This window comes from Labrus bergylta, chromosome 3 (assembly GCF_963930695.1).
Source record: "Labrus bergylta chromosome 3, fLabBer1.1, whole genome shotgun sequence".
NCBI classification, from domain to species: Eukaryota; Metazoa; Chordata; class Actinopteri; order Labriformes; family Labridae; genus Labrus; species Labrus bergylta.
The window spans coordinates 9,819,285-9,846,992 of NC_089197.1; the positions used below are offsets into that span (position 1 = coordinate 9,819,285).

The 27,708-nt window shown below is 43.4% G+C and overlaps 1 protein-coding gene across 3 annotated transcripts in view; it reads left to right on the forward strand.

Moving 5' to 3' along the window:
• mpped2a (metallophosphoesterase domain containing 2a) overlaps window positions 1-26,176 on the forward strand; it is a 64,422-nt gene extending 38,246 nt beyond the window's left edge. For all 3 annotated transcript variants that reach the window (XM_065952648.1, XM_065952649.1, XM_065952650.1), the window contains exons 5-7: window positions 21,565-21,680; window positions 22,739-22,852; window positions 23,659-26,176. In XM_065952648.1, the coding sequence (XP_065808720.1) occupies window positions 21,565-21,680; window positions 22,739-22,852; window positions 23,659-23,777 (349 nt within the window). In that variant the 3' untranslated portion in view covers window positions 23,778-26,176. The remainder of the gene's footprint in view (window positions 1-21,564; window positions 21,681-22,738; window positions 22,853-23,658) is intronic.
• The last annotated feature ends 1,532 nt before the right edge of the window (window positions 26,177-27,708 follow it).

Genomic DNA, 27,708 nt, shown 5'->3' on the forward strand with positions numbered 1-27,708 from the left:
GATACACAGTAGTGAAGTTTGTATAGCAGCATCTTAAGCCTCACTTGTTTTCATTACATGGAGGGCAGAGATATTTGAGGTGTGTTTAATGTTGGATTTTTATTTGACTGGTGGATGGGCCCAGGTTCGAGTCCGACCTGTGGTTCCTGTCATAAAGGGCCAAAAAGCTTTGAAATTCATCTTTAAAACAAAGAGGTACTTATGAAACATTTATACAAATACAGTACAGTATGCACTTTCTTCTACCTATTCCACTCCTGTCCAAAAGTTGACCTCAAATTTATGGTGCGTTAAAAAGGATTGAATGATGAGTAATGATTTTAAAGAATTATAATTAAAAAAAACATTGTCTGTATGTTTATGTTAGCAGCTTTGGTATATTTGGACCGCTCCATTAGAAAGTGAATATTTTAGATTTTTTATAACAGCTTCATGTTGTTTACATTCGTCTGTGTCACTGAGACCTGACATTTGTGTCGGCCGCTTTTAGCTTAATCACCCTTAAGTAACCTCTTGGCCGGCGCCAGCCTCTGTCAGTTTGTGTTGGCTATCTGCCCGCTACACACACACACACACACACACACAGAGGGACACGCAGACACGCATTACTCACACACTCAGAGGGACACACACTATTTTCTCCGTTAGAGTGTGAGCACATGGCAGCCGTACCTCCGATGAGGTAATGGGTCCTGACAAATGTCCGTCAACAAGAAGTCAAGGGCTTCATGCTCGCCGTGGCCTCGTTTCTCTCGCTCTGCAGAGAGTTTGTTTTATGGAACACCTCTGACTGAGTTTTACTAAAAAGTTATACAAATGATTAAGTCTTTTAACAATTTTGGCGTCATTTTAGTATCACATACTTCCCTGGATAATATAGGTCTTGAATTACTTTTCGCATTACTTTTGTACATTTAAGTTTTTATCTGGGAAAATTGAAATAAAACTGCAACACCTCGATTGACAGAATATTGATCTGCAAATCTATTCATTGTTCAATCAATATTTCCTTCCTCCCTTTGTAAGAGTTGTGTGCTGAAAGTTTTACCCGCTTAGTTATAATAGAATTTTTAAAAATAATTAATCAGTCATTTAAACATGATGTTTTTGTTGAGCTAAAGCTCGGCCATCTTTCTTTTTCAGTTCTCCTAAAAACTTAGTCTGGAATGAGATGTTTTCAGTCGTCAGCGGGGTGAAATAAATTACAGTAATGTTTCAGGATTAATGAGATAATGATTTATTGTCGTTAAGATGTGACACCTTTTACTTAATGAGGCACAAAATAGAAGTCGTCAAGCATCTGTTAACGGGGCCCGGTTGTGAGGAACACTCTTGTTGCTGTGTGTGTGTGTGTTTTTAGTCTGTGTGTTACTGCTGTTGTTGTTATTGTTGGCTCATCCTGGTGCGCCCATGGGTGCAGCTGCAGGTTGTCGTCAGGTTACAGATGCGGGGAGGTTCAGACTGTATGGAGCCTCCTGCAGCTGGGGATGAAGCTTTGGAGGAGGAGGAGGGTGTGTGTGTGTATGTGTGTGTGTGTGTGTGTGTAAAGTTTCCCCAGTGTGTGTCAGAGGAGTGAATGAGAGGGTAAAGTGATGGATTTATCATGGCGCCCTCGCTCTCTGCAGTATGACGGCTCACAGCGTTCCCTGCTAAATTACTCACTCACACACGCACACACACACACACACACATACACACACACACACACACACACACACACACACACACACACACACACACACACACACACACACACACACACACACACACACACACACACAGGGGCCCACATGCACAAACAAACAGTTTTGAAACTCCATAATGCGACAAAAACATGCAGTCAAAATCTACATTAGCACATTTCTGTAATCTAATCACACTTTTTTAAATAGTTCGATACAGATACAGACGGACTAAATGTTTTCACTGTACCGCTCTACCCCACCCCCAGCCCAAGGTGAGCCCCCAATATGTCAAGAGGGAGAGTGATGGTTCCTCGCCATCGTTTAATAAAGCTCTCCTCCGTGGCCTCGTGTGCATCAGTCACAGGCCAGGCAGCCAGAGGTCTGCCAGAAGAACGCCAGCAGCTCCATCAAACACTGCCGAGCCGAGGAAAGAGCTGACACAGCAAAAAAAAAAAAAAGAAAAAGAATACTGCTTTAGATCCAGGGAACCAAACGATTATATAGAAAGGAAAATAATCTCTTTTGATTAGTCGTTTAGTCTTGTTTATTAAAGTAATCTTCAGTGAAGATATCTGCTGGAGTATTTCATAAAATTAGCATAAGAAATGTACACTGGCTAACTTTTTATATTTCTGGAGGAAACATTCACACACAGAGCTTCCTTCAGCTTCCTGAACTGTTCACCTCAGACTTCTTTTTGCCGCACATGAATTTCTGTATTTGCCCAAAGACGTCATCCAGCTGCTCTTCTTTTTCTTTTCTCTGTTGCTTTTTGCTTTAAATCCTCTTTTCTGTTCTTTTTTTTTTTTTTTTTTTTTTTTTTAAATCAAGACACTTTGAGTATTGTTTTGACATTTTCTCGACACCTGTGGCAGATCCAATAAAAGACAGATGAGTCATTTAGTTTGGTATCGATTTGGAAAACATCACAAGGTGTCAGGATTTGGGGAGGCTATCGATTGGAGGGCTGCACAGCATCTTCTGGTGTGAACTTTTATCTTTGACGGTCGCATTATATGGCAACATCTGAGTCTTAATAAAAGAAAAATAAAGAGGCAAAAGTCACCTCTGAGCATAATTTGACCTCCCGCTCTCTCTTCCTCTGAGCCTTATTGATGGAAGAATTTAGGATCTTTAATCCGTTAATGTCAGCAGCACAGTCTCCTGTGGTGTGTCCTGTCGCCGCTCTGTGAATAAAAGTAATAATGTGAGATAATGGAGAGAGACAGCTGTGTTTCAGCCGGAGGTGTGTTTCATGCTCTGGAGTTGTGAAGCAGACTGTTAGCGCTGCTCTGAGGTCAGATCTGTTTGTCCCTGACGGTGTGGACAGACTGTGGTTACAGTACACACACGGGGCCTCCGGCTGGGAGGTAATTGTTCCTGTCAGTTTGCATGTCTCTGCTTGTGTCTGTGTGTTTTTACAGAGTGTGTGAGTCTCTCGGAGATGTCGATGGCCTCGTCCTTATGATGAGCAGGGAGATAGACACACACGTCACTCTGGCTCTTAACTTCTTATACTTCTTGCACCCACACACCAAAAATAATGGCAGTAAAATGTGCTTGAAAACTCTGAATGTTTCTCTGAAAGACATCTCAACAAAGCTGAATGTGTAGGCACTAATAATGCCAAACAACTTATCAAGCAATTTCTATTTCACAGACAATGAACATGGAGGGTCTTGATGTAAAGCTGCTGTCAGTGTGTCTGAATTTGAGCCGATAGTTTGACTCTCTATTTATGTTTTGTTACCTCCTAGTTAGGTGACAGCTATCTCCCAAACCAGTGAGAGTTTAAAGGAATACAGAGGAATAAAGATGCCTCCGATTGGGACTTACCCAGGGAGCCACAATAACCCTGAGCTATCACAAGCCACTTCACACACAAGTGCAGGTGTGTCCAAAACGTACCTATGTTTCTATTTCTCTGTTTTCTACTTGTACATTTTCCCCAGGTGCTGCATCGTTTCAGTCTCTGCAAAATATCATAATTTTGTGATCAACTGTTTGACTGTGAGGTGTGAGCTTCACTTCCCAGCACAAACACTGAGGGTCATAAACTGTCCTTAATTAGAAAGACACACATGTTGCCGTGGCATCAAAACAGGTGTCGATATTGTTCGATTTTTACTTGTTTGGTTTCAAAATTCTGGTGTCTTGAGTTTGCGTCCTCCACAAATAAAGAGGAACAGCAGTAGAGCTTTTTGAGTGTTACGTTATTCCTGGAGTTGATTGCATTTACACGCTCAAAGTTTGAGGTTTTTTGAGGCCGGAGGAGGAGGATGAGGATGTTTTGACATCTTGACAGCCGGCAGTTCCTCGTGTTTAGAAAGCCAAGCAGCAGGAAAATAAAGGCTGAAAACACTGTAGATAAAGTTGCACCGTCTGCGCTGTTGATTCTCCTCCTCTGCAGCCTTCAGAGTCTGACCTCGAGGTCGACGTGCTGCTACAGCTCTGACCTGTAAACAAGAGACCTCTGAATCCATGTGACGTCTATTTACAAGCTCGGGTTCACTTGCACTTGACCAAGATACATCAGGGAATCTTTTTCACTCGAGTTCAGACCTCTTTTTTTCTTTTTTCTTTTTCTTTCTTGTGCTCATGATAAATGGCTTCCTTCAGCACAGTTTCTCGCGCTACCTCAACACCAGGGTCCTCCCCAGAGCTTTTTTTTTTTTTTTTTTTTCTCTTTGTCTTGGAGAAAAACCACCAAGGTCCAGTTCCACTTTGTTTCTAAAGGACGGCCATGCAAAGGTCAACAGCGCGCTTTTGTCCAGAAAGGATCATTCATAAGAGCGGCATACAAGGAAGTTAATTTCTCCACCAACCGTATTTCTTTTTTCCTGTGACATGTTTGGTCCTCGAACGATGGCCTCGGCCTTCACTGGGGCGTTCCCGCTCTTTCACCGCCCTGAAAAGTGTTCTGAAGTGCGTTTCCTATAGATGTTCTGCTGCAGCTGTTTGAAAGCCCGTTCCCCTTCCACCCCTCCCTCTTTTCCTCTTTTCTCTTCCGTCTCTTTTCTTTCTCTCCCATGTCATTGAGTGGATAAATGTGTAGAGGCAGGCGCTTTTTTTTTTTTTCTTTCTCTTGTCAGGACTAAACTTGGAGAGGAGCGGTGGAAAGGGAATTGGAGGACGAGGGAAGGAAAAGCAGACGCAGGTTAAGGAGGTGGAGGAGGGGCTGCTTTTCAGCCCATTTCACAGTGGCTGACTACCTGCTTGTGTCAGTAGCTGCGTGGTGATCTTTGACCCGGGGGGGTGGGGGGGTGGGGGGGTGCTGGCGAGCTTCAGCGGCAGCGTCAGCTTTAATTAGAGAGCCACACGACTGGACGCTCCACAGAGCCTCTGATCCTTTACTGAAAACACTCTGAATCAGCCTGAACCGGCTGAAGGGGCGACAGATGCATGTAATGACAGACTAATGCACTCACATAGACACACAGAGAGCACGGAAACATCTAAGTCAGCTCTAAACTGGAAGGTCGGGGGTTCGATCCCAGCTCCTGCAGCCACATGTCCGATGTGTCCTTTTTTTGGGGGCTGTTTTATGGCTTTATTGGAGAGATAGGACGGCGGAGAGAGGGAGTGGGGAGTGACATGCGTGAAAGGAGCCACAGGTCCGTTTCTTACCTGGGCCGCCCGCTTGGAGGGCTACAGCCTCCGTACATGCGGCGCGCGCACTAACCACTGCGCCACCAGCGCTCCATTCTATTTTAGTTTTAAATTAAAATGTAAACTACTTTAATTTCTCATCACGTCTTCTTGGAGTCCTGGCTCTTTTCAACGAAAACAAGAAACACACAGAAAAGAAAAATAGTTTAATGAACTCTTAAGTTATCTTTGAAAAACTTTTGAGATTGCATGAGATTGCATGCCTTTAATTTTCATGAGTGAGTTTTGTTCATCTTGGTCCTTAAGGACTAAAGCCATTGAGAGGACACGATGCATTAACCGTTGCATTATCCCACCCACACAACGCCTTCCTGTAAAGAATCATTTTACAGTGTCCCTCTGCGGCCCAATCGCTGTTTGCTTCCTCCAGCGGCGGCTGTACAGTCGGCCTACAAAGTGCGCTACATTTCCGAGTGGATTAATTAGATTAAACAGAGTGTTTGCTCGCCCCCTAAACTGTTTGTGTCCCCTCCTGCAGGACTGTGTGTGTGTGTGTTTTCCTTTTCTTTCTAAAGAGCATAATCAGTCGCATTAAGGAATCCTGGAGAGATTGGTGGGCGGCTGGTGCCTGTGGGACGGAGCTGCTTTTTTGGCTGCAACGTGAATCTTGATTTTTTTTTTTGTGTGTGTGTTTGCATGTTTAACGTGCCCTCTACTTAGTCCCCATCAGAACTGCTTTTTCTTTTAGCTTCTTCCTCCCGTTTGCTGTGCTTGTCGTCTTTTGTGTTATTGTTGGATTGATGTTTCTGTGCTGAAGTAATTAATGAGAAGCAAAAAAAAAGGTGCTGAATAGAAGAAAGAGGGAGGATTTTCCAGCATCATGAACTAATTTCTTTATGTTCCCCTGGTAGCTTTTATGAACCCCCTGCTGTTTTCTGCTCTCGTCTTTTCTCTAAAACCTTGTAATGAGTTTTTACATTGTGTGCATCTTTTGTCTTTCATTTTGACCTCCAGCCTCTGTTAGCTGGCAGCACAGTGACTTTGGTTTGTTCACAGTGTGGAGGTAGAATAACCAGCGGTTAAGCCCCGAGCACGGATCAGCTTTTTTCAGAAGGTGAAACTGGCACAACTTGCCTAACAGCAGCAGCAGCAGCAGCTTTGTGCCACCTCTGAAGGGTGACGCTCTTTTTAAAAACACAAAGATTTGTTCCACCCTTACATGTTTGTCCAAGCGTGTGTTTTAAATTATGCGTTCTGCCTGTGAGCCGTGGTTGAAAAGTATCGTCAACATGGGAGGGGGGGGAGGAACCTGGACACACTGCTGCAATCCTTTTAATTAAAGCAGGAAAAGATTGTTTTGGAGCAAATGGACTGAGATGTGAGCGAGGGATGAAAAGAGAGCCGGTGTGAGGAATACAGCGGGGGATTAAAGACAGTGAGCGAGTGTTACAGACCCCTGGCCAGTTTGCTGCTGTAATGAACATTAGGGCTGCGGCATAAATTTAATGACCTGTGAAACAAACAGCGTGGCTGAGGCCGCTGCCTCTGAATGCTAAGTGGCTCTATTATTAATACCAGCTCAGAGATGCCTCTGTGTAAACACACTGTAAGTCTCCTTCTCCTATGAGGCCTGTTAAAGAACACGACGGCTGTGTGTCGGTGATGCACCGCTTCACCACAGCGCTCTGAAAACGGGGCCACGTCTTTCTTTGTACCTGCAGAATTAATGGCGCCTTGCCCGTTAACAGCATACCTGCACTAACTAACAGGAAATGGAATAGCATTGCAGCTAACGACCGTGCAGTTTGGTCACCTTGATAATGAATAGCTTAGTGATGGGGCAGGTAGGCAAGAGGTTTGATTCTGCTTCAGATCATCTTTCTCTCTTTGGTTACATGTCGTCAGTTCATGCATGATGTGTTGAAGGAATACAACCACTGCAAATGTAAGAAAATACACGCGCATCACTCGGTGGGTTTGAAAAAACAAGAATAGGTTAAAAAGAAAAGCAAAACAAGCTGCTCATGCTCTTCCTAGGACTGAGGAGCGCCCCCTCGTTAATAAATCCTTCAAACAGGAGCTTCTTGGAAAGCAGATCTTGATTTTCTTTGGAAGGAATCTTACATAAAGTTTATTTAAAAAATATATAGAAATTTGTTAAAATCTAAAAGAGAGGCAGAAAAATCAGAACAAGAAATACTTGATTTGTGCCCCGGGTAGATTCAGGTGTACTGTTGTTGTTATACAGAATATATCATTAAAAAAACGATTACAATGAAAAAGAGTGTCATTATATATCAATAGGAATAAAAATGGGAAATAGATGAGAATAAAACATTAGGTAATTAAGACGTATAAATAAAAGGTCCCCAGTATTGCAAAAATAACATGCAGGGAGGAAAACAGCTCATGAACAGCTGTTTCATTACTTCCTCCTCAGTAATTTAATACAAACATATTTTATAACTGGTCAATAAAATACACATTTAAATAAAAACTTCAAAGCCAATTTCCCTGTGGAGGAACTCAAAGGCTCCAGGAATGACGTAGAAAACCATGACATTAATAGAATAAATTATATCTTCATATTACACACACACACGGGACAAAAACATGCACAGAGAGGATCCTTTGAGAACGCACTAATGGAGAGATGTCAAAGTTAGGACGCTCCCCAAAGACGAGCGCCCTGAAGCAGTTCGATGGGGGTTTTCGATGCCTTGCTTAAGGAAATGCTCAGAAATGAACTGGCACCTCTCCTGCAGCAACCAGCCCCAATTTTGAAAAAATTCACGACTTGAACCAACCAATGATCCTCTGATTAGCAACCCTGAGCAACAGGGCCCCTATTCCCTTAATTTCAAGCTATAGTTTATCAATGTGCACCTTTACATTTACCTCCAGTATATCTTCTTTGTATGAGCTCGTCATTTTATCTTTTTGTGTGAATAGATAAACTTAGCCCTTTTAAGTTCCAGTGACGTTCTCATACACCTTTAAATGTCCCTCTTTAGGGGGGGCAGGTATCCTCCAGAAGAATAGGACATTGAAAGGTGGGGCTTGCTGCAATGAGCATTTCTGATTGGTTGAGTAATTTAGTGTTGCATTAAAATCTGCAGCTTCAACGATTCAATAGACCGATTGACAACAAGGTCAAGGCCTGTTGAGAATTTCTGAGCATTTTATTCAACTCAACACAAGTATGTCTGGACTTGTGCTTACTTCCTGTTGATGCAATTGCCGCTCAAAATCTGACGGCGTTCCGTCTCCACCAAATTTCGTCATCTTTGTTGTATAGTTGAAAATGTTGTAGCCTTGCAGAGTGGTTTGAAAAACTTTACTGGTTTGGGATTTCCATGGAAAAAACGACAAAAGGGTTGAGGGGACATCTTGACTATTTGATTGTTACTTCATGTAAATTCTGGGTTATTCTGGGTGGGAAAATGTAACAGCCCAGTTGTGCCCTCTGAATTTGCTTACACACGACCAGTTTCCCTGTTCCAAATTGGAAAAGAGAGTTGTTATATGATTTCAAGGCAGTTGGGAAGCAAGTCTGCGGGTATGGGGGAAGGAAGGAGCTTTGAGTCTGATGACGAGCGATGCAGGCTTAATCAAACGATCCAGCACAGCGGGGAGCACAGGGGACTCCAGAAGAGCCCAGAGCTAACCAGATGTCTGCGACACGAGGAGGGGTACATGACATGAGGAGGCTGCTCGAGGCTATAAAATGCAATCACAATCCCCTGGAAGGGAGCCCGAGATGGCTCAGTTACCAGCCGGGGAGTCGGGGCGATCTGTCAGCAAACGGTCCCCTGCTCTCCCCCCTGAACCCGACCTGAGGCTACCTGCTCACTCAACGGAGGAGATGCTTTAAACTCCAGGTTTCCCCATCCCATTTCAAACTGCGGTCGTGGTCACAGAGGAGGTGAATGTATGTGTCTGACATCTGAATCTGCTCGTCTGTTTGTTTTGTCTCTGCTCTTGTTTGTGCTGGTGTGTAAACTGGCAGATCCCGGCACCCCAGCAGGACTTCATCTTGTTTTCTGTCCCATGCTGAGTCTCACGCTACGAGGGGATAAATATTTGAAAGGCAGAGGAAGCCCTGTGTCCCCAGCTGCTGTGGCCTGAGGTGTAGCAGCCCTACATTAGCTGCACCTTTTACCACAAGTCCCTCTTCTTTTTTTTTTTTAACATCCTAAACATAGATTCCAGCTCAAAGCGTACCTTGCTCTCCTGGCCATTACTCTCCATAGAGCAATGGTGTGAAAGGTCACCAACCTAAGTGCTGGCTCTGCTGGAGCTCAGATGAATAAGTAATGCCATCAATGACAACATGTCTGGATACGACCATAGAGATGCTAAGTGCTGCAAGGCCTTTGATAGAGTGAAAAGAGGTGCAAGCTCCGCTGAGTTTTCTTGCAAGTTTTAGAAATAAGAGTGCATTAATGATTTAAGATAAAGGAGAGAAATGAAAAAATAGGAGCGCAATCAGATGTTCAAGGTGTTATTTCCTGCAGGTAGCATCCTCTAAAAGCAACCCGCACATAAAGGTTGGTCCTCTATATACTGCATGTGTAAGTGCAGTGAGGATTACTCTGTTGTATACTCCGTGGATTCATTATTGAACCGTGCGTGACGACAACACTGCTTCCACAGTGTGGGTCTCTTAGTTCCTCTAAAGGGAGCTCCAGTATTTTAGACAATAGTGTTTTTCTAACTTTGTGTAAGGCCCTTTCCTGTTTCAACATCACATTGTCACCACACAAAAAGCCAGCTCCTTAAAGAAATGTTCTGGGTACCAACACCTTTAGCTAGAACAAGCCGGACCTTATCACCCCTCATCAGTGTTTGGCCTAAGTTGGAGCTATTGTGACTTAATTCCTCGGGAAGTACAAAGTCCTTGTGGATGTTCTTTTCCCAGATTTGCTGTTAAAGATGCAAAGTCATGCCAGTGCTTTTGGGAACAAAATGTTCAAGATAAAGATCATACTAATAATTCAGGCGTTGCAGCAACACAAGAAAAGTAGCAGTAGGTAGTACAAAAATAAACAGAATAGATAAAATAAGAGGTGTATACAACTGGAATATAAAGGAGTCAAAAATACAGAACAATTCAGATATTATGTGCAGTGAATGGCAACATACACAATATATTTGATTGACAGATAACTTCATATGGCTGTAATGTTTAAGAGTCAACATACTTGTGTATGTTATAGAAAAATATCCAAAAACCTTTAAATCAGATCACTTTTTTTTCTTATTCAACCTTTATTTAACCAGGAAAAACCTTAAAAGCATCCAATGGTACCAGTTCATTAAGTCCTTTTGTAATTGGTTCCAACTACAGGGAGCCTGTGATCTTAAAGTTCAGATCTGACTTTGGGAACAGATGGTAAGTAAAGGTCCTGGGATCAACGATTTGAAGTCCCTGTACTACTCCTCTGACTGATGTAGGTCAGAATGTACCAAGGAAGCGGACCTAAAATAGACGTGAATATAAGAATGTGTCTGTGTTTAAGTCACATGCATACATCAGAGAAGTGATAACAAACCTTGTGATGGTTAAGGGCTAAGTGGTCAAAAAACGTTAAGCTACTGGCCATGGACGATGGCATTTTCAATAGTCCCAATCATTGTTACCAAGGTAACAACACGAGTCCCAACACTCACCTAAACTAGAGGATAATATCCAGAAGGTGAGAAGCCATGTGGGAAACTAAACAAAGTCCCCAGAATCATTCATGGCTCAAATGAACAATCGACTTGTTTTTCGTCTTCCCCAATGTTCCTCACACAAACTCTCTCTCACACACTTTGTCTCCCACCGCAGCATGAGGGAGGGAGACGTGGATTGTCTGTTCTGAGCCATCAATCACTGCGCTTACGACAGCTCCATAAACAGAAGGGCAGCGTACCTATTGGTTTCTGCTCGGCGGTGATAGCATTCACATCGGCCTGCAGTGCTTCCTTTCCTTCCTGCTGACCTCTGCACTGCTTCAGCAGCAAGGACGGGACTCTGCTTATCTCCGCTCGCTGCATTTAGACACCCGATGTGGGTGGTAGGAACACCCAGGTGTCAGCGGGGATGTAGTGTCGTAAATAAAAGGTGGGAAAACCGCGACCTTTGTCTGTGATCAGCGTCAGTCGAGCCACAGACGATAAAATCCAAACTGTTGTTATATCTAACAAAGTATTTGAAGGATTATGATACATTTATGTCGTATAGAGAGAATTGTTGACCAATTTGAAATATAGTCATCCTGTAGAGTTTAGAAAGTGTGTGTGTAAGTAACCTATCACATTACACAGTTCCCTAAATGGCATTCATGGGGTGTCGCAATCTGGATCTCTGAAGCTGAAGATTGTTGGGGCGGCTGTGGATCAGAGTCGGTCGTCGCTCAACAGGAAGGTCGGGGATTCGATCCCCAGCTCCTGCAGCAACATGCCCGATGTGTCTTTGGGCAAGACGCTTTACCCCAAGATTCTCCCGCTGCTTCGTTGGCGGGGTATCAATGTGTATAAATGGGATTTGCTAATACTGATGGTCACTTTACACAGCAACCTCTAGCATCAGTGTGTGAACGTGTAGGTGTGACCTGTGGTGTAAAAGTGCTTTAAATAGCTCAAGTCCATTTACCATTTCAATGAAAATCCAATTTTTCTTTAAAATAAATGATGTTCACATGATGTTTAACGGCTGACAGCGTCATTACAAACCCTTTATAAAGACAACAGTGCAAACCCTCAAAAATAAAACCTGGCACACCGAACAATTTTGACCGAGGAACAATTTATCTGTGGGATTTTCCGCTGTGATTTTTGTCAAGTCATCTCTATTTTTCTCGCTGTGATTGCTGTTAAATTCTGTGAACAATGCGGTCTGTTTGTTCGCTATTGTCACATGATACATTGCCTGGCAACCGTTGTTGCATAGGTCAGTTGATCCGCAGTGAATGATCTTTTTTATGTTAAACATTGCATCGGTTTACAGGCTGACGTGTTCCTGGAAACTAGATCCCGTATTTTTGGTAGATTCTAATGTTTTTCTAGCAAGTCCATCTGTATCAAAACAACTCTTGTTTGGTTCATTCTTTTGCCCATTTACTTTTGTTGAGTTATGCATAACTGAAAAGTAGTAAATCCATCTTTATATGCAGTGTGACCCAAAATATGAATCAGAATATCTGACTCTTTGTCGATTACATTGAAAATGATCTGCATGAGGCACCCAAAGGGATTACTGCTCTTCAACGTCTCTTTGCATCTTTAGTTCTATATTTTCTGGGTGTGCCTGTAGGTCTCTTGAGCGTCTTTCTTCAGGCTGCCTACTTCAGCCTTGTGTGTTTTGTTTTTGTCCGTGTTCCGGCTCTTGGAGTACAAACCCATGAAACTTAACATTGCCAGTTTGTGTTCTTTCCTGTGCTCATTGTTGCTGCTGAGTCTCCGTGCCCCCGCTAGCATCCACTCGTTGTAAGGTCGAGACAATGACCACGAACAGAGTGCCATGTATCTGCACTGGCTTAACCCTGTGGCCCTTCCTGTTGCCTTCAACGCCCCCTCCTCGTCTTCCCCCCTCGACCTTTGATCCCCTGCAGTAAAGTCTGCTCGGTCTGTCATGTTGGGACGAGGCAGGGTTTGCTCCCGGGTTTTTTTTGTTTTTTTTTGACAGGAGGCTGTGAGAACCTTCTGCTTTCTTTCTCATCATCCTCTGGAGGGAAGTGATTTCCACCCAGCAGCAAAGATAAATACAGACATAATCGAAGCAGTAATGTCATTTAACAGCACAGACTTTGATTTGTTAATGTTCGCTTCCTTTAACAAAAGCTGAAGCCAGAGAAGTTTGAGAGCAGTGAAAGAGGAAGAAGCCAAAAGTCTCTGATGATTGAAAATCATTTAAGAGATAGAGCGAGTCGAGTGCTATTGGTTTCTTTAATATTCAACATGATAAAAAAAGGTTTTAAATCTGAGCTTTTTATTGAGCCCTGACTCTTAAGAAAATCTCAACATTCGATGCCAGAGAATTTTTCCCACATTTTCTAAGACTCGTGTTACTTCTTGAATCATTTCCATCTTAAAAACCTTTTTTAAAGTAGCCATAGCTTCATTGGTAACCAAATCTTGATACTGGATGTGGTTTTATTCTTTTTACAAAATGCCGTACCTACCCTTACTCCTCTTAACTTCATTCCTTTTTAAGCAATCAATTTGTCACTCATCAGAATTTAGTTAGAATCCCTTCACACTGTCAGCAAATTAATTAAAGGAAACAACTTATTTTTCCAAACATAGATCTTCTCCAAGCATCAAACTTCAAGCATCAAAGGTGTAATGTTTGCCATATTATTTCAATTTTTTTTTAAACAAAAATGTCAAAAAACAAGACAGTGTGACACTTTTTGGGCTCGTTAGCTACCAACAAACTTGTTTATCTTACATCTGAAAACTCAGTTATTTGTTCCTTACAGTCTTAGGAGTGCAATGCAGGACGTCCACGTTAAACATCTTGCAAGAAGCCATAAAAAGGACAAAAGAGGGAGGTGATGTATTGGATTCAGTCTGCTCTCCCAAGAAGAAAAGATGTCCTCCACTCGCTTCTTATTCTTCTACTTCCTCTTTGTACATCGCTGAAGGGTTTTCAGGTTTTCAGTATGAACGACCGGCTCAGAGCTGCATCAGGTGTTTTGTTGAGGCTACATTAGCATGAACTATCATTGTACCACTCTCAGACCAAACATGAGCATGTTCTGTGAAGAAGAGGAAGAATATGAGCTTTGTTAACGTTTAAGTTGCATTGATTTCTCTCATTATTTTAACCTTGAATCTCAAAACCCCCGCAAAAACAAAGCAGTGTTATTTCAAATTGTTGGAGAGGTTTTTATTTTTTATTTATTTATTTTTTTTAAATAAAAGGGATGAAGGCTAGCTTAGGAGTAAAGTTTCTTTCTCCAAAGTGAGAGAGAGAAAATGTGGACTCTGAATTGAACAGTGAAAGACTTCAGTCCGGGTCTGGCTTTTATTAAAGTATAAAAGTTTGTATTATAACCCAACTTGTAACGTCACCGCTCCGGGCTAATTCATGTCAAAGCACCTCAATTTGTTTTGGTCTTTCTTCCTCTTCCTGTTTGAGCGTGAAGAGGAGCAGACCTTCAGCGCTGAGCTTGAACCGGCACAATGACTATCAGAGGCCAGAAGACACAATGGTCCCCTTTTTTCAATAATTTTCTTTCATCCCTTTTCTGCTCTCCGTATTGTAAAGTCCTAAATGAAAGTTTGAGATGTTCAAACGGCTTTTTCAAATATATATATTTTTAATTAACTTGCAGACCCGGGAGCGGTGGCCTTTGTGCCTGACGAAGAAAAGCAGTGAGAGGGTGCAGCTTTGAATCTGCCTGAAAAGACACACCTGTGTAACGAGCGGAGTGCATTTATTCCGTTTTCAGATCACCTTGTCTGTGTTGAAACGTGAAGGGCGGGGGGGGGGGGGGGGCAGCTCCGGTCCTCTGAGCAGAGCGGGGAGATGAAACCCTGCCTGTCAGTTATTGTCAGCGAGGAGAGCTCACTTATTTCCCAGAGATGTTATCCTCCCCTGCCTCCCTCCCCGCCTCCCTCCCCCCTCTTACATTGTTCTCCAGGATCAAGTTCATTGAGGTCGGGGCTGGAGGAGGGTAATGAGACCCTTGTCCCTGTGTCTCAGGGCAGGTTGAATGGGGTCTCGGCCCCTGCCCCCAGCCCCCATACAGGCTCTCTGAATAGGACTCTGATTCCGCTCCTCATTATTAGTCTGGTCTCTGGTTTCCTCCTGGCTTCCAGATCCATATTTCAAAGTGTTTCGATTTCCATGTAGACACATCCACGTTCCCACAACACAGAGCTGCTCCTCCCGAGCCCCACCTGTTCCAGCTCTGTAGACACACATAGACATGAAGTCCTGCACACACCTGCAGGTTTCAAACAACCAGGAACACATACATCAATCAGTCCTGTGTTTGCTGGGGAACTGTTGCTCGTAAAACTAGAGCTTATACAATGATGACTGATTATACAAAAAACATCCTACTACTTATTCGCTTTTCATTTCTAAGCAAATCACCAACCATTTATCCCTCCAGCTATGACATCATCACACCTGTATGAGACTAGGAACATGCAAAGATGTGCTGCCCCAGTGTGTTAATGCTCCAGTTTCAGTTACTGTGATCTTTGAATCATGTGTGTGTGTGTGTGTGTGTGTGTGTGTGTGTGTGTGTGTGTGTGTTTCAGTCTCTTGGATATATAATGATGGCGAGGGGTTACACTGTGAACATTTCTTTCTTTCATTCGATTTCCTGCTACAATGTAAGGTCACCTGCCCTCGTTCTTCATTCTTTTTCCTCTTTCTTCGCTCCTAGTTTCTCTGTCTTCACATGCACTGAAGACCAGTGTGTTACTGAGTGTGTCAGTGAGAGTGTGTGTGTGTGAGTGTGTGTGTAGTGGATATCTGGAAGCTGCTGGGTCGCTGAGAGCAGCTGTGTTTCCTGCGAGGTGTCTTCTGGCTGATGCAGCGGTTGTTTTACATCAGCGGCCGGCAGGTCAAACTGCAGCTGGCTGCATCTCAGCGTGGAGACAAACCCTGGGGAGAGTGAGTGTGTGTGTGTGTGTGTGTGTGTGTGTGTGTGTGTGTGTGTGTGTGTGTGTGTGTTTACATGTTTGTGTGTGTTAACCAACCCCGTCCCCATGGTAGTAGCCTTTCCTAAGCGGGCTAAGTCTGGTGGCTAACCCTTAGCGCCTCTGAGCTTGGCAACATGACGGCAGTGAGATTAATCCATTCCACACTCCATCAGTCACTAGGCACAGGTTATTAGTGCCGGGCCAGAGCAGACACACACACACACACACACACACACACACTCGCACATGTACACACACAAACACGGCCCCTTCACCCTTGTGACTCCGCCTTCTACCTCGTCCCCAAAGTTTGCAAAGGTGGCCTTGGTGTTGAGAGGCCATTTGTCAAAACCCAGCCAGAGTCTCCACTTGGCTCCTTTTAATAAGGCTACCTGGACCCTGGGATTACACACACACACACACACACACACACACACACACACACACACACACGTACACTCACAGGGTATGCACTCTGCTTTGCACATACTCATACAGCCCTGAGTGTCAGGTGGTGCGTCCCGCGGGGCTTATAAAAGTCCCATTAACATGGCCCTCCTTATTGGTTCTGACAGGTTGATCAATGAGGCACCTCCCCCCTCTGACCCCGAGGCCGCTCTGACTCAGAGGTCAGACACGATGGATCACTAGACCTGCACACACACACACACACACACACACACACACTCTGTCTCTCTCTGTTCTGGTCACGGTGCAGCTTGTTCGCTCCCCCTTGTATTCAGTGTCGGGGCTCATATCCCAGGGTGCACTTGTTCTCTGGCTTTTAGGGAGCAGGATCATACTTTACCTGAGACATGTTTCGATCTTATCTCTGCTTTTAACACACACGTCATACACACACATACACAGAGCTGTATTTCACCCTTCAGGGAAATGTCTGACTGTACATCTGTGTGTGTGTGTGTGTGTGTGTGTGTGTGTGTGTGTGTAGGTGTTGTTAAGAGGACACTCAGTCTCTGCTGGTTCAGGGTTGGTGGTGAGGTCTGCGCTGCTTTGTCTCAGCTGTATGTTGAGTGAGACGCAACCAGAGGTGACTGAAGGTCTGCTCTGTGTTTGGTAAACAGTCTGATCCGGACAGGGTAAATAATGGTTAGTGTACATGTGTGTAGGAACAGGGACGAGACAAAATATAAAATAACTGATGTCACTGTTCCGGGATGTTTGCAGAAAAACAAACAACAAAACAAAATGGAAATCTGTAACAAAATAATTTGTGGTTTACAATCGTTGCTGTGTGATAATGAGTCCAACAGTTTAATGTAATGGAGTAACACTTTCATATGAATGCAGTCAATGGGAGTGTAATTTAGGTGGTGGTGGGGGTTGTTGGGGTATCATAGCCCGTCTAGGGGCCCAGAGACTGCTGTTCCAGGGGAGCAGGGGGGTTAAGAGGCGATGTCACGCCCAGAGAGACTCTGCCCCGTTGTCCTAATGATGTCCACTGGCCTAATTGAATATTGACGTTCTGCACACGAGGGCTAAACGGCTTCTGTCTGCTTCACCTCCTCTGCCGGCCTAAGCTGTTTTTCCATCCTTTGATTCCCTCAGGAGATGGTGTGTGAGTGTGTGTGTGTGTGTGGGGGGGGGGGGGGTCGTTAGATGTTCCTGTTACGATGGTTACAGGCTTTCTCTTTGTTCCTTTAATAAAAATATTGGTTATCTAGGATGTTAAAAAAATACATCTTCCTTAGCTTCTCCTCTCGTGGAGTCGACGCAAATCAGGAATGCACATTCTCCGATTTGTGTCCGCATCTTACCTCGTTGAATATCGCTGGACCTACCCTTTAAAATAAATAAATAAATAAAACTCTCTTTCTTCTCTCTAAACATCACCTCCTTCCTCCTTTTTCTTTTTTCTTTTTTCCCCTTGCTTCTATTTCTGTGACGGCGCATTACTTCCCACTGTGTCTGCCTCCAGACGCTTCTCCTTTGTTGCCACGGCGACGACTTCCAGATGGCGAGTGTCATGGCAAAGACAGGGCTCCAAGTGTAGTCTGATAATAACACACAGACACACACACACACACGCACACACTCTATAGGTCGCCATACATGCATACATACATTGAGAACAGACTGGTGGTGTACATTCTGTTCAACACTCACATCCTACTCAGAAGCTGCTGGACGTGCACTCTGCCCACTATATACACACACACACACACACACACACACACACACACACACACACACACACACACACAGCAGTACGGTATAATAATAAAAGCAGTGTCACAGCCACACAGGAAACAATCTCTCCTTTATGTGACCGCTGTGTCATTAATCTTGGCGGAGGTTAACAAATGCACTTGCATGGAAGGTATATTTCATAGGCAGACAGCCAACAATGGGGCCATTGTGGCGTCGAGGCCGCAGCGGCGAGCTCTGCATTCAGTCAGAACTTTTTTTTTCGGTTGGCTCTGGATCCACGCCGCCTGTCCGGGGTCATGTTTCATCTCTGCAGATGAATGTGTTTATGTGGGAGAAAACATGTGAAACACGGAGCGGAATCAACGCTCCAGCTGTTTATTTATTTCTGCTGCGAGAAACCACAATTTGTTTTCTGAATGGAGGGGAAATAAATGCACTCGGCTATTTTTCAAAGTTTGGCCTTGTCGCTATTAGTCAAAAACTAGAGCTAGATGAATAGTCTGCTGGTGCTTTTTATGTACAGCCGGCTGACCAGACCAGCGCCGCTCTGATTCACTGTTCTCTATGTTTCTCCAGCAGCGCTATTTCCATCTGAGAAGTCCTCCCAGTAATCCATTAGACTTCCATTAGCTGCGATTTGTGTGATTAGTTCTAATTAATCAGTTCAGTCTGTGGCCTTCACTCCCCCGCACGCTCCTCACATTTCATTTTTAACCTCATTTCTCAGCTCTCCACCGAGCGAGAGAGCGCGGCGACGACTGAGCGAGCAAATCAAAGAGCGAGCTGCAGGTCTGACGCTTTTTCTGTCTGAGCGCAGAATCACTCGATACTTCTCGAGCACCAGACCCCAGAACAGGCTCAGCCGCTGCTTGGACTGTGTTTTAATGCTCTTTTCTCTCGCCGGGCTGAATACATGGGTTACTTTCTGTGTCTGCAGAGGTTCTTTAAAGCTTGGTTGTGTTTTTTTTAAATGAACCAGGAGGGATTGGGATCTCATGTTTTACACATCTTGAGTCTGCTCCGGCTTCTGTTAGCCCCTCTCGGCCCTCCTGTCGAACAATAAGTATTGATTTGTGCAGGAGCATCCATCCCTCACTGTAACAAAGCTTATTGATGTTTGTGGAGCCCTGATTTCCCCTCGGTCAAACCCCAAGTGCTGCAGCATCACTAAATGAGTTGATGCTGCACCAAACTCTGCCCCAAAGTGACCTGGGAGCAAAAACAAAATCTTCTTTTTATGAGCAACTCTTTTTCTCTTAAAGTGAAGTTAGAATTAAAAGATGATTTCAGGCTTGTTGCAGTAGGTCAGCTTATATACTGAGGTATTATGTGGTGATAATCTGTCTTCTTTCCCCCTGTTGTCAGCCTTCTTCTGCCATTACCACTATTGTGATAAATGAAGGCTCAATTTATCAGCCGGCCTCTACTCGATTTCTTTTTCTCCCCTCGGTTTTCCCCCCGCCCCCGCCGCTACATCTTACCTCTGTATGGTTCGTTTTATTCCTCCATCTGTTTCCATCCATCCATCTCGTCCCCTCTCCTTCACATCGAGCTTCTCTTTGTGTCTGCTGGAGAAGGCTGGGATGCCGCCTGTCACCCCGGAGCTGCAGACTCCCATCCAGGCTGCCGGAGGTGGCCCGTCTGCTGTCAATCAATCTGGATGTGCAGTAGCAGAGAGTGTGTGTATGTGTGTGTGTGTGTGTGTGTGTGTGTGTGGGGGGGGGGGGGTTGACACATGATGTGGCTCCCTGCTGTTCAGAAATTCACTTCTGAGTTTTTTGCCTAGCAGGCCTGCACAGTCGGCCATAGAGATTCTGGTGTCTAAAATTAGTCAAACGTGGTTTGTGAGTCTTTGAGTTGAAAGTGGTTTTAATGCTTTGCTGCATCAAACCAATCACTCCTGCTTTGTCCTCTTGGTTTTTCTAGTTATCTTTGATAGGTACTATTTTTATCATTTCAAACAGCTGGGTGTCTTGTCTCCTTTATCTGCATTTTCTCATCTTTCATGGATTTAAGGTGGTCTTTGTAACACCTTGTCCAGGGACTACAGATGCCAAACAGCCTGTAATTTATTTATTAATTTGCACTCTCTTCTGAGATGTTTAAACATAATACTCACAGCTTTTTTTTATAATCCTGTATTGTTGGTTTCCACATTTAATAGAAATTGATCAGCAGTTAAATACTGGTCAAATATACATGTAACTGAGAGACGTCAGAGCTAACATAATGCTTCATTTTTGCCAGGCTGCAGAATTTCAACATATTTCAGTCAGTGAGGGTTTGATGTTTTCAGTTTAGAAACTTAATTTCACATTAAGTCTTCTCAGTCCTCTTCTTGTCACCTGTCTGTAGATCTGTAGGACAGTGCGTCGCCTCTGTGCCCGGCCTGTCAGCACCTGTATCCAATCGGACTCTGAGCTGTTTGTTTGCACTTACTGACGTTGTTTCCTGTTGTCTAGGTGAACCTACTCTCTGATGTTCATCACTTTAGACAGAAGTATCTAGAGTGTAGATCAGGGGTGGACACACGAGAGAAGTCCCTCCTTAAGCGGATGTGTCTGGATGTTCGTCCTTGTCCTTGTGCGAGTACATGAGGTTAAAGAAACCTTTAGAAGAATAGATCTGTAGCTTTCTTCTTGAGCTCCAAAAGGATCTTTTAATGCATGTTTTAAGCCATGGGCGTGATGAGGTCACTGAGGTCTGGACTTTGGTAATTTCCTCAAAAAACGAGACAGAAAAAGTTATTACCAATCAACCTGTGATGGCTTTTACTTTGAAAATATTCATACAGAAATGCTACCAAGTCAAGGCCTGCCTTACACTGCCTTTGTGTGTCTGGCTTCGCTTCACAGTTAAGGAAAAAACTCAGCCTGTGGCTCCTGATTCACTTTACAAATAGAAAGTAAATGTGTGCGAGTTATTGGCCCGGTGTATAGCTTGGGTTGCATTTAAAGGCATATATTTTGCATGTACTTAAAGGCCTTGAATATAGGATATATGAAGTGAAATATTTATGGGCCACAATATTTTCTAAACCCTGGTTACGGCCTTGTTTTAATCTCTGCCTTATGCGATCAAAAATTCTTCACATTGACTAAAATTGGTTAGTTTTGACTTTCCCCCCTGTGACTGTTTCATGCTTCTCCTGCTTTTCCCCCTTAAAGTAACCCAAAACAAAATGTTCAAATAACTGATTCACACACACTTATTTCAGACGTTTGGGTTAAAAACTGATTTGCAGGAAGCTTTTTAAGAAGAAGTGAATTTTGTGAATATGTCATGAGCAAGAGGATGAAAATCAAAACACTCTTGCTGCTCTGGCTTTACATAAATGTAGAGAAATAATAAGAAGGATGTTGGCTTCATGTCTGATGTAGATTTTTCTCTGAGCCGTAATGTTTGGAGCTGCTCTCTTAATGTGATCTCTGTCCCTCCGTCTCTGCAGGACTCCGTGGTTTAACGGCTGGGGGTTCAACCTGCCTCGAGGTCAGTCTCTGCTGGATAAGTGGAATCTGGTCCCTGAAGGCATCGACATCCTGATGACCCACGGACCTCCGCTCGGTGAGTCCAATTAACCAATCACAGCCCCCCCTCATCACCATACCTAATGAGCTTGTACCTCATTATTCGAGAATCTGTGAGAAGTCACTGGAGGCGTAGCAGCAGCAGGCGGCGTGCGTGTGTGTGTGTGTGTGTGTGTGTGTGTGTGTGTGTGTGTGTGCTGGGGTGTGTGGGCAGGTGTGTGTGTGTGTGTGTGTGTGTGTGTGTGTGTGTGTGTGTGTGTGTGTGTGTGTGTACTTGCGCTACAGTCAACACTGTTTTTATCATGAGCGAACACTCGAACACGCTCTGTGATTCAATATTTGTTTTTGAGCGTACACATTGTTTGCTTTTCTTTATTCCAGTCTGATTCAGTTTTTTTCCAGTTTTTGTTCCCAGTATGTTTTCTTTCTCTCTTTCTCGCTCTCCATCTGGCTTTATTGAGTGTTTTCCTCCCTCTCGCCTTCGGAGGGCTGCTGCTGCTGCTGCTGCTGCTGCTGCTGCTGCTGTGGCAGCCGCTGCGGCCGTTTGATTGCATGGAAACCGGATTTTGCTCCAGCGTGACAGACGCTGCGAATGATTGGAGAGAGAGTGGAGGAGAAGCAGAGGGCTGAGGGGGGGTGGGGGGGGGGCTCTTCTAAAGTGGAGGCGACATAATGGAAACAAATCTGTGTTGCATGACGAAATACAAATATAGTTTCTCATCTTCCAAAATGTATTAAGATTACAGTGATAGTGCAAATATGAGTCACTGGAATCATGAGCTGGTGTGAACTACAGAAGTCTTAAATATTAAAGATCTGTGTGTTTATCTTTCATTATTTAACTAGTCATTTAATCGCTTTTTAATTATCTCCAAATCACAAAATGTGAATAAGAGTAACACTTAAGGATTCCTTAAAACAAAGGGTACAGTCTGTTTGTTAAATCATGTTTCATTAAACCTCAATGAGGCGATTTCACATCCAACGAAATCCATCAAAATACTCAAGTTCCTCTTCATTTGTCCAGCTGGCTCGTACATTTTTTTTAAAAAGTTTGACTTCTTTACCCGTCTGTCTGTCTGTCTGTCTGTGCAGGTTTCAGAGATTGGGTTCCCAAAGAGCTGCAGCGGGTCGGCTGCGTGGAGCTTCTCAACACGGTCCAGAAGAGAGTGAGACCCAAACTTCATGCTTTTGGAGGCATACATGAAGGTACGGAGAATAAAACCAGCGTCACAGGAGGATTAGAGGAATGTCTTCATACCTTCACCTGACCTTAACTCTGTTTGTCTTTGCTTGACTGTTTAACTTCGTCCTTTCTCTCTGTTATCGTTGTAACAGCTGTCCAGTGTCAATAAAAGAAACTTAAACCACCAAACAATCCTTTACAGAATATATCTGGAGAGTGAACGTCAACCTTTAAATGAATTCACTCTTTCCTCTTTGTTAAGGCTTTGTGCTCCAAACTTAAACTCACCATGATCTCACCTGGATCAGCCCTTGTGTGTTTCACCCCACCTTAAGGCAAACAATAACCAATAACCTGCCCCAATAAAATCACATTAAAACACTTTATTTCTAGCACACAAAGTATTAACTCATCAACAAAGATCGACTGATTACTCAATAACCAAAACTGGACAACGCAAAATCTGTTTCACAAACTCTCCTAAACCTCAGCCACAGCATTTAAACATAAAGACTTTTTGAAGAGGGGTCTAATGAGTGTCTGAAGCCTCCTACAGACCGGCTGAGGTCGGCATGGCCGTCAGCAGGAAGCTTGCTCTTGCCATAGCAGCGTTCATAGGGATAGAGGGAGGGGAGGGATAGAAAACTGTGGACACGATGTTGGTGAGGGAAAAGTAGCACATTTTTCTGCCCTTAATCAAACTCCAGATGTGATCAACTAAATCTCCTTATGCAGGAGTTTTGTTTAGAGACGGTGATAGTTAAGCACTGTTGATTTGTAGTAAGTGCAGAGTGTTTGAGTGACTTTGACTTCTCCCTCGCTCCCTCAGGCTACGGGATCATGACGGACGGCTACACGACGTTCGTCAACGCGTCCACCTGCACCGTCAGCTTCCAGCCCACCAACCCCCCCATCGTGTTCGACCTGCCCAACCCCTCCAGCTCCTGAGACCAGAGGGGGGGGGGGGAGAGACGGAGGGGCAGATGGGAGGGAGTAAAAATGTTTTTTTCTATAAATATGTCAAGTAAAAAAAAAAAAAAATCTAAGTGTTTCTTTGCAAACATTTGGTCTTCTCTAAGCTGTTGTTGAAGTTGAGAAGATTTGGAGACATTGGGGGGGAGGCGGGGGGGGGGTTATCTGGGAGGGTTAAAGGAGAATAACGGTGTTTACATTTCTTTTTTTGTGCCAACAGTGCTGCTTCCCCTCTCACATTTATGTTAACGCCTCACGTTAAGCGTAGAAACGGCTTCATTTCCTGATTCCAACCGGGCAAAGTTATTTCATCAGAACCCTTTATCCGTTCTTTTTTAAGGAAGTTCAACATCCAGTTCAGGAAATCCTCCACAAAATGTGTCGCTGTAGCGCGTAACCATAAAAAAATGGAACCCCCAATTTCCACAAACTCCTTGCACATCAGCACCACGGTTTTGCTCCTTCGGACGGCGGGCGCACTGCCTCACTGAGTCCGTTTCTGGAACAGCTGTACTTTACACACATCACAGGAGAACAACAAGAACATATGGGAATACAGAAAAAAAACATGCAAACATGTTTCTTTTGTCTACCTGAGGATGATTTGTTGTTCATTTGGTGTTTTGACGTTAAGTTGATTCAGTGACGGAAAAAAAACGATCGTATATTTTGTATTATTTTGAAAATCCTTCCTGTCTGGCTCAATCTATTCTGTCCAGCTTGACGCGTCACCTGCAGCGTACTCCATCGAAAATAGACTCGCAGCGAAATTAGAAACGGAGCAGAGCGGAGTGGTGCTGCTGGCTCGCTTCAGAGAGGGACGCCGGCGCTCGCTGTGGAAACCATCTTTGACTAGAGTGGCAGCGAACGAAGGCGTAGTGCGCAGCGCTGGCGGACCACGGTGCGCACAGAGTATGTGAAAATTGGGGATAAGAGTGATGACTGAAGAGGGTTTCCTGCTGGAATAAAAGATAAATATTTTATGAAAAGCTGCTTAATTTCATGGGAAGTTGTGATTGTTTTTTTATTTATTTAAATTTTCCAACTTTATTTGTGCTTAATCACGACAAATCAAAATGATTTTTGACCCTTTACAGAGCAGAATCTGCCTGTCGTTCTTTGTTTGGACCGTTTATATATAAATAAAAATAATCATTAAAGTCTAAAGAAGTTCAGCTTGTGATGAGAAATTAATTTGAGAGGGGAGAGTGACGCTGCGCTGAGAAACACCGCTATTCTCCTCCTCCTCCTCCTTTTTTTTTTTTTTTTTTTTTTTTTGAGGGGTTTTGTGGTTAAACAATCTTGCTCTTGATAAATATTGGTCAGACCTGTAAGATAAATGATGCTTTGTGAATTTGTACAATTTCTCTCTGTTTGGTTTTGCATTGGCCGGACAGCGGATGCCATTGTTTTTATGTTGTATCTACCATCATGATATTTTGTGTTTAGCTCTTCTTTCTTTTTTTTTATCTCGTCAGTTGCTCTTCTTTCTTATTGGCTGACAGGGACGCTGCCTTAAACTAGCTTTAATGTTCTCACAGCTAGAGCCCCCTCCCCCCCCCCCCCCCCCCCCCCACCCAATCTCTGCGAGCTCAGAGAAAAAAAAAGTCCTTATTTATTACCCATCATCCCGCAGGACAACACCTGACCGACGACGCAGGGACGGAAAGCTAACGAATCACAGCCCGACACGTTCACTCTCTTAACATCTCATTCTGGATTTCTGATCTAATTTGGAAATGTATGTATAAAATATATAAATATATATTCTATATTCATGTTGTAAAACATCTGTACGAAAAGTTGTGTTTGGAAAAAAAAAAAAGAACATCTGGTGCATTGTTTTTTTTTTGTACGCGCCTGTATGATGGCGTTCTCCCGCTCGTCGCTCTTCAGACGTTTCTTTCCTGTTTTTTTTGGGTAAACGTTCATTTTGGATGAGAGAGGAGACTTTTAGTCAGAGTCACAATCCAACAGGTGCTGCTTGTTCCCAACAACACGCCTGCCTAAACATGCTTATGTTGTCCTTTAAAGTGTAAATCTGATAGTATTTGTGTTCTATTGCTCTTGTTTTTTTTTCTTCTTCTAATTTTGCACTGTGTGTAAATGCAATCTTGCTAGCACAAAAAAAAATGTTGCCAATAGTTGTCTGAACTCTGCCGCTGTAAATGCTCTTTCTGTGCTCTGTTCCTCTCTCTCTCTCTCTCTCTCTCTCTCTGATTGTACCCCTCTTCATGGAAATGTTAGTTCTCTTTTTCAGTTCATTGTGATATATTTAGCTGCCTTTATATGCAAATAAAATTGCAAGATTTTTACTTATCAAGATCTGTCTTGATTTTTGTTTTTTCATTTTTATATAAAGTGTCCCAAACCAGTCCTGAAGTCCTTTTTATTTCTGAATGTTTGATTCCAACTTCTAAATCTCGGAGGTCGACTCTCGGGGGGGGTCATCGGTACTTCTGGCAAACGTGAGGCATCTTCTCCTCCAGCTCGCACGTTGTGATTGGCTGCTGTTTGATTGGTTCACAGACACAATACAGGGAAAGGTTACAAAACCTTTTAACTTTGTTTGGGTCCACAAAGTGAGAGGGGCTGATATCCAGCTCGTGTGACTCAGTGATTAAGTCAATGTTCATATCTCAGAATAACACAGCTGCTGTACAATTATCACTTTAATATACTTTATTAATCCCAGAGGGGAGCTTCAGGTTTAGTGTGTGTGTGTGTGAGTAGCATGTCTCTCAATGATGAAGAGGACTGATGGACATGCATCAATGGAGAGATGTGAGAGTGAGGGGCTGCACATGAGTCGAGCAGTTTGGGGTTTAGTGACCATGGTAGAACTCTGGACTTAAACAGGCACCGTACTTTGGTCCATAGCAGGACTCTTAACCAGCAAACATACATTTCCCAACCCAAGTCCCTCAAATTGAGCTACCGCAGCTAATTTTTTAAGGTTTAGTTTTGGGCTGTTTATGACTTTCTCCTTTTTTTTTTTTTTAATGCTTTTTATTGCACGTGAACTTTCTGCTCAAATATAACTTGTGACAGTCTTTGTAGTATCCACGCTGTTTGTTGTTGTTACAACATTCAGACTTTCCAAACTTTAAAGCATATAATCACACTGTGGGAGTGTCACCCACCTGGGGGAGGGGTTTACTGCCCTGTGTGATGTCATGAAGGGAAAATCTCCAAACGGTCTGTTTGAGCACACATTTTCTGAAAAGTGGAGCAGGCAAAAGACAGAGAGGACGGACTTTTCTCATCATCGGGGGATTTGTTTACACAGTTGGAACACATGAGTACAAAAACATGGTGAAGTGTATTTTGCATAATATGTGACCAACTTAAATTGCCTTAATTGTGTTTGGCTGTTTAATTCACATGCGGATCTATAAGTGATATCTACGGTGGCTGGGAAGTGCAGATCAAAAGGACAAAGTGTGAAACACTTCTACAAGCGCTGAGACAAATTAAAAAGTGGCAGAACATTTTAACTAGTCACCAAACAAATTTACAAACAACTGAATCTTGACGGAAAGGGAATGTACCAAATACAGGAAGTGACCCGGAAGGGATTGAGTGAGGGGTCATTTTGTTTTCTTTTTATAAAATGTAAATGTGCTTTGGTTTTGTAATTTTGTTTTATATAATGTAAAAATCTTTTTTGTAAAAGTGTTTCACACTAGAACCTCGGGCTGTTTCTTTACATCAGCACTCAGACAAAATGCCACTTCTCTCTCTAATCGTATTTAATTTACCTCCTTCCTGATTTCACTCTCCTGTCTCGCTCTTTTCTTGCTTGCTGTTTTTGCGAGGGCATTATTGATTAGTTCAGAAAATTACCGTCATTACAGATAGCGGAAACAAACGTTTCATTATTCATTGATTAAAGGACAGACGCTAA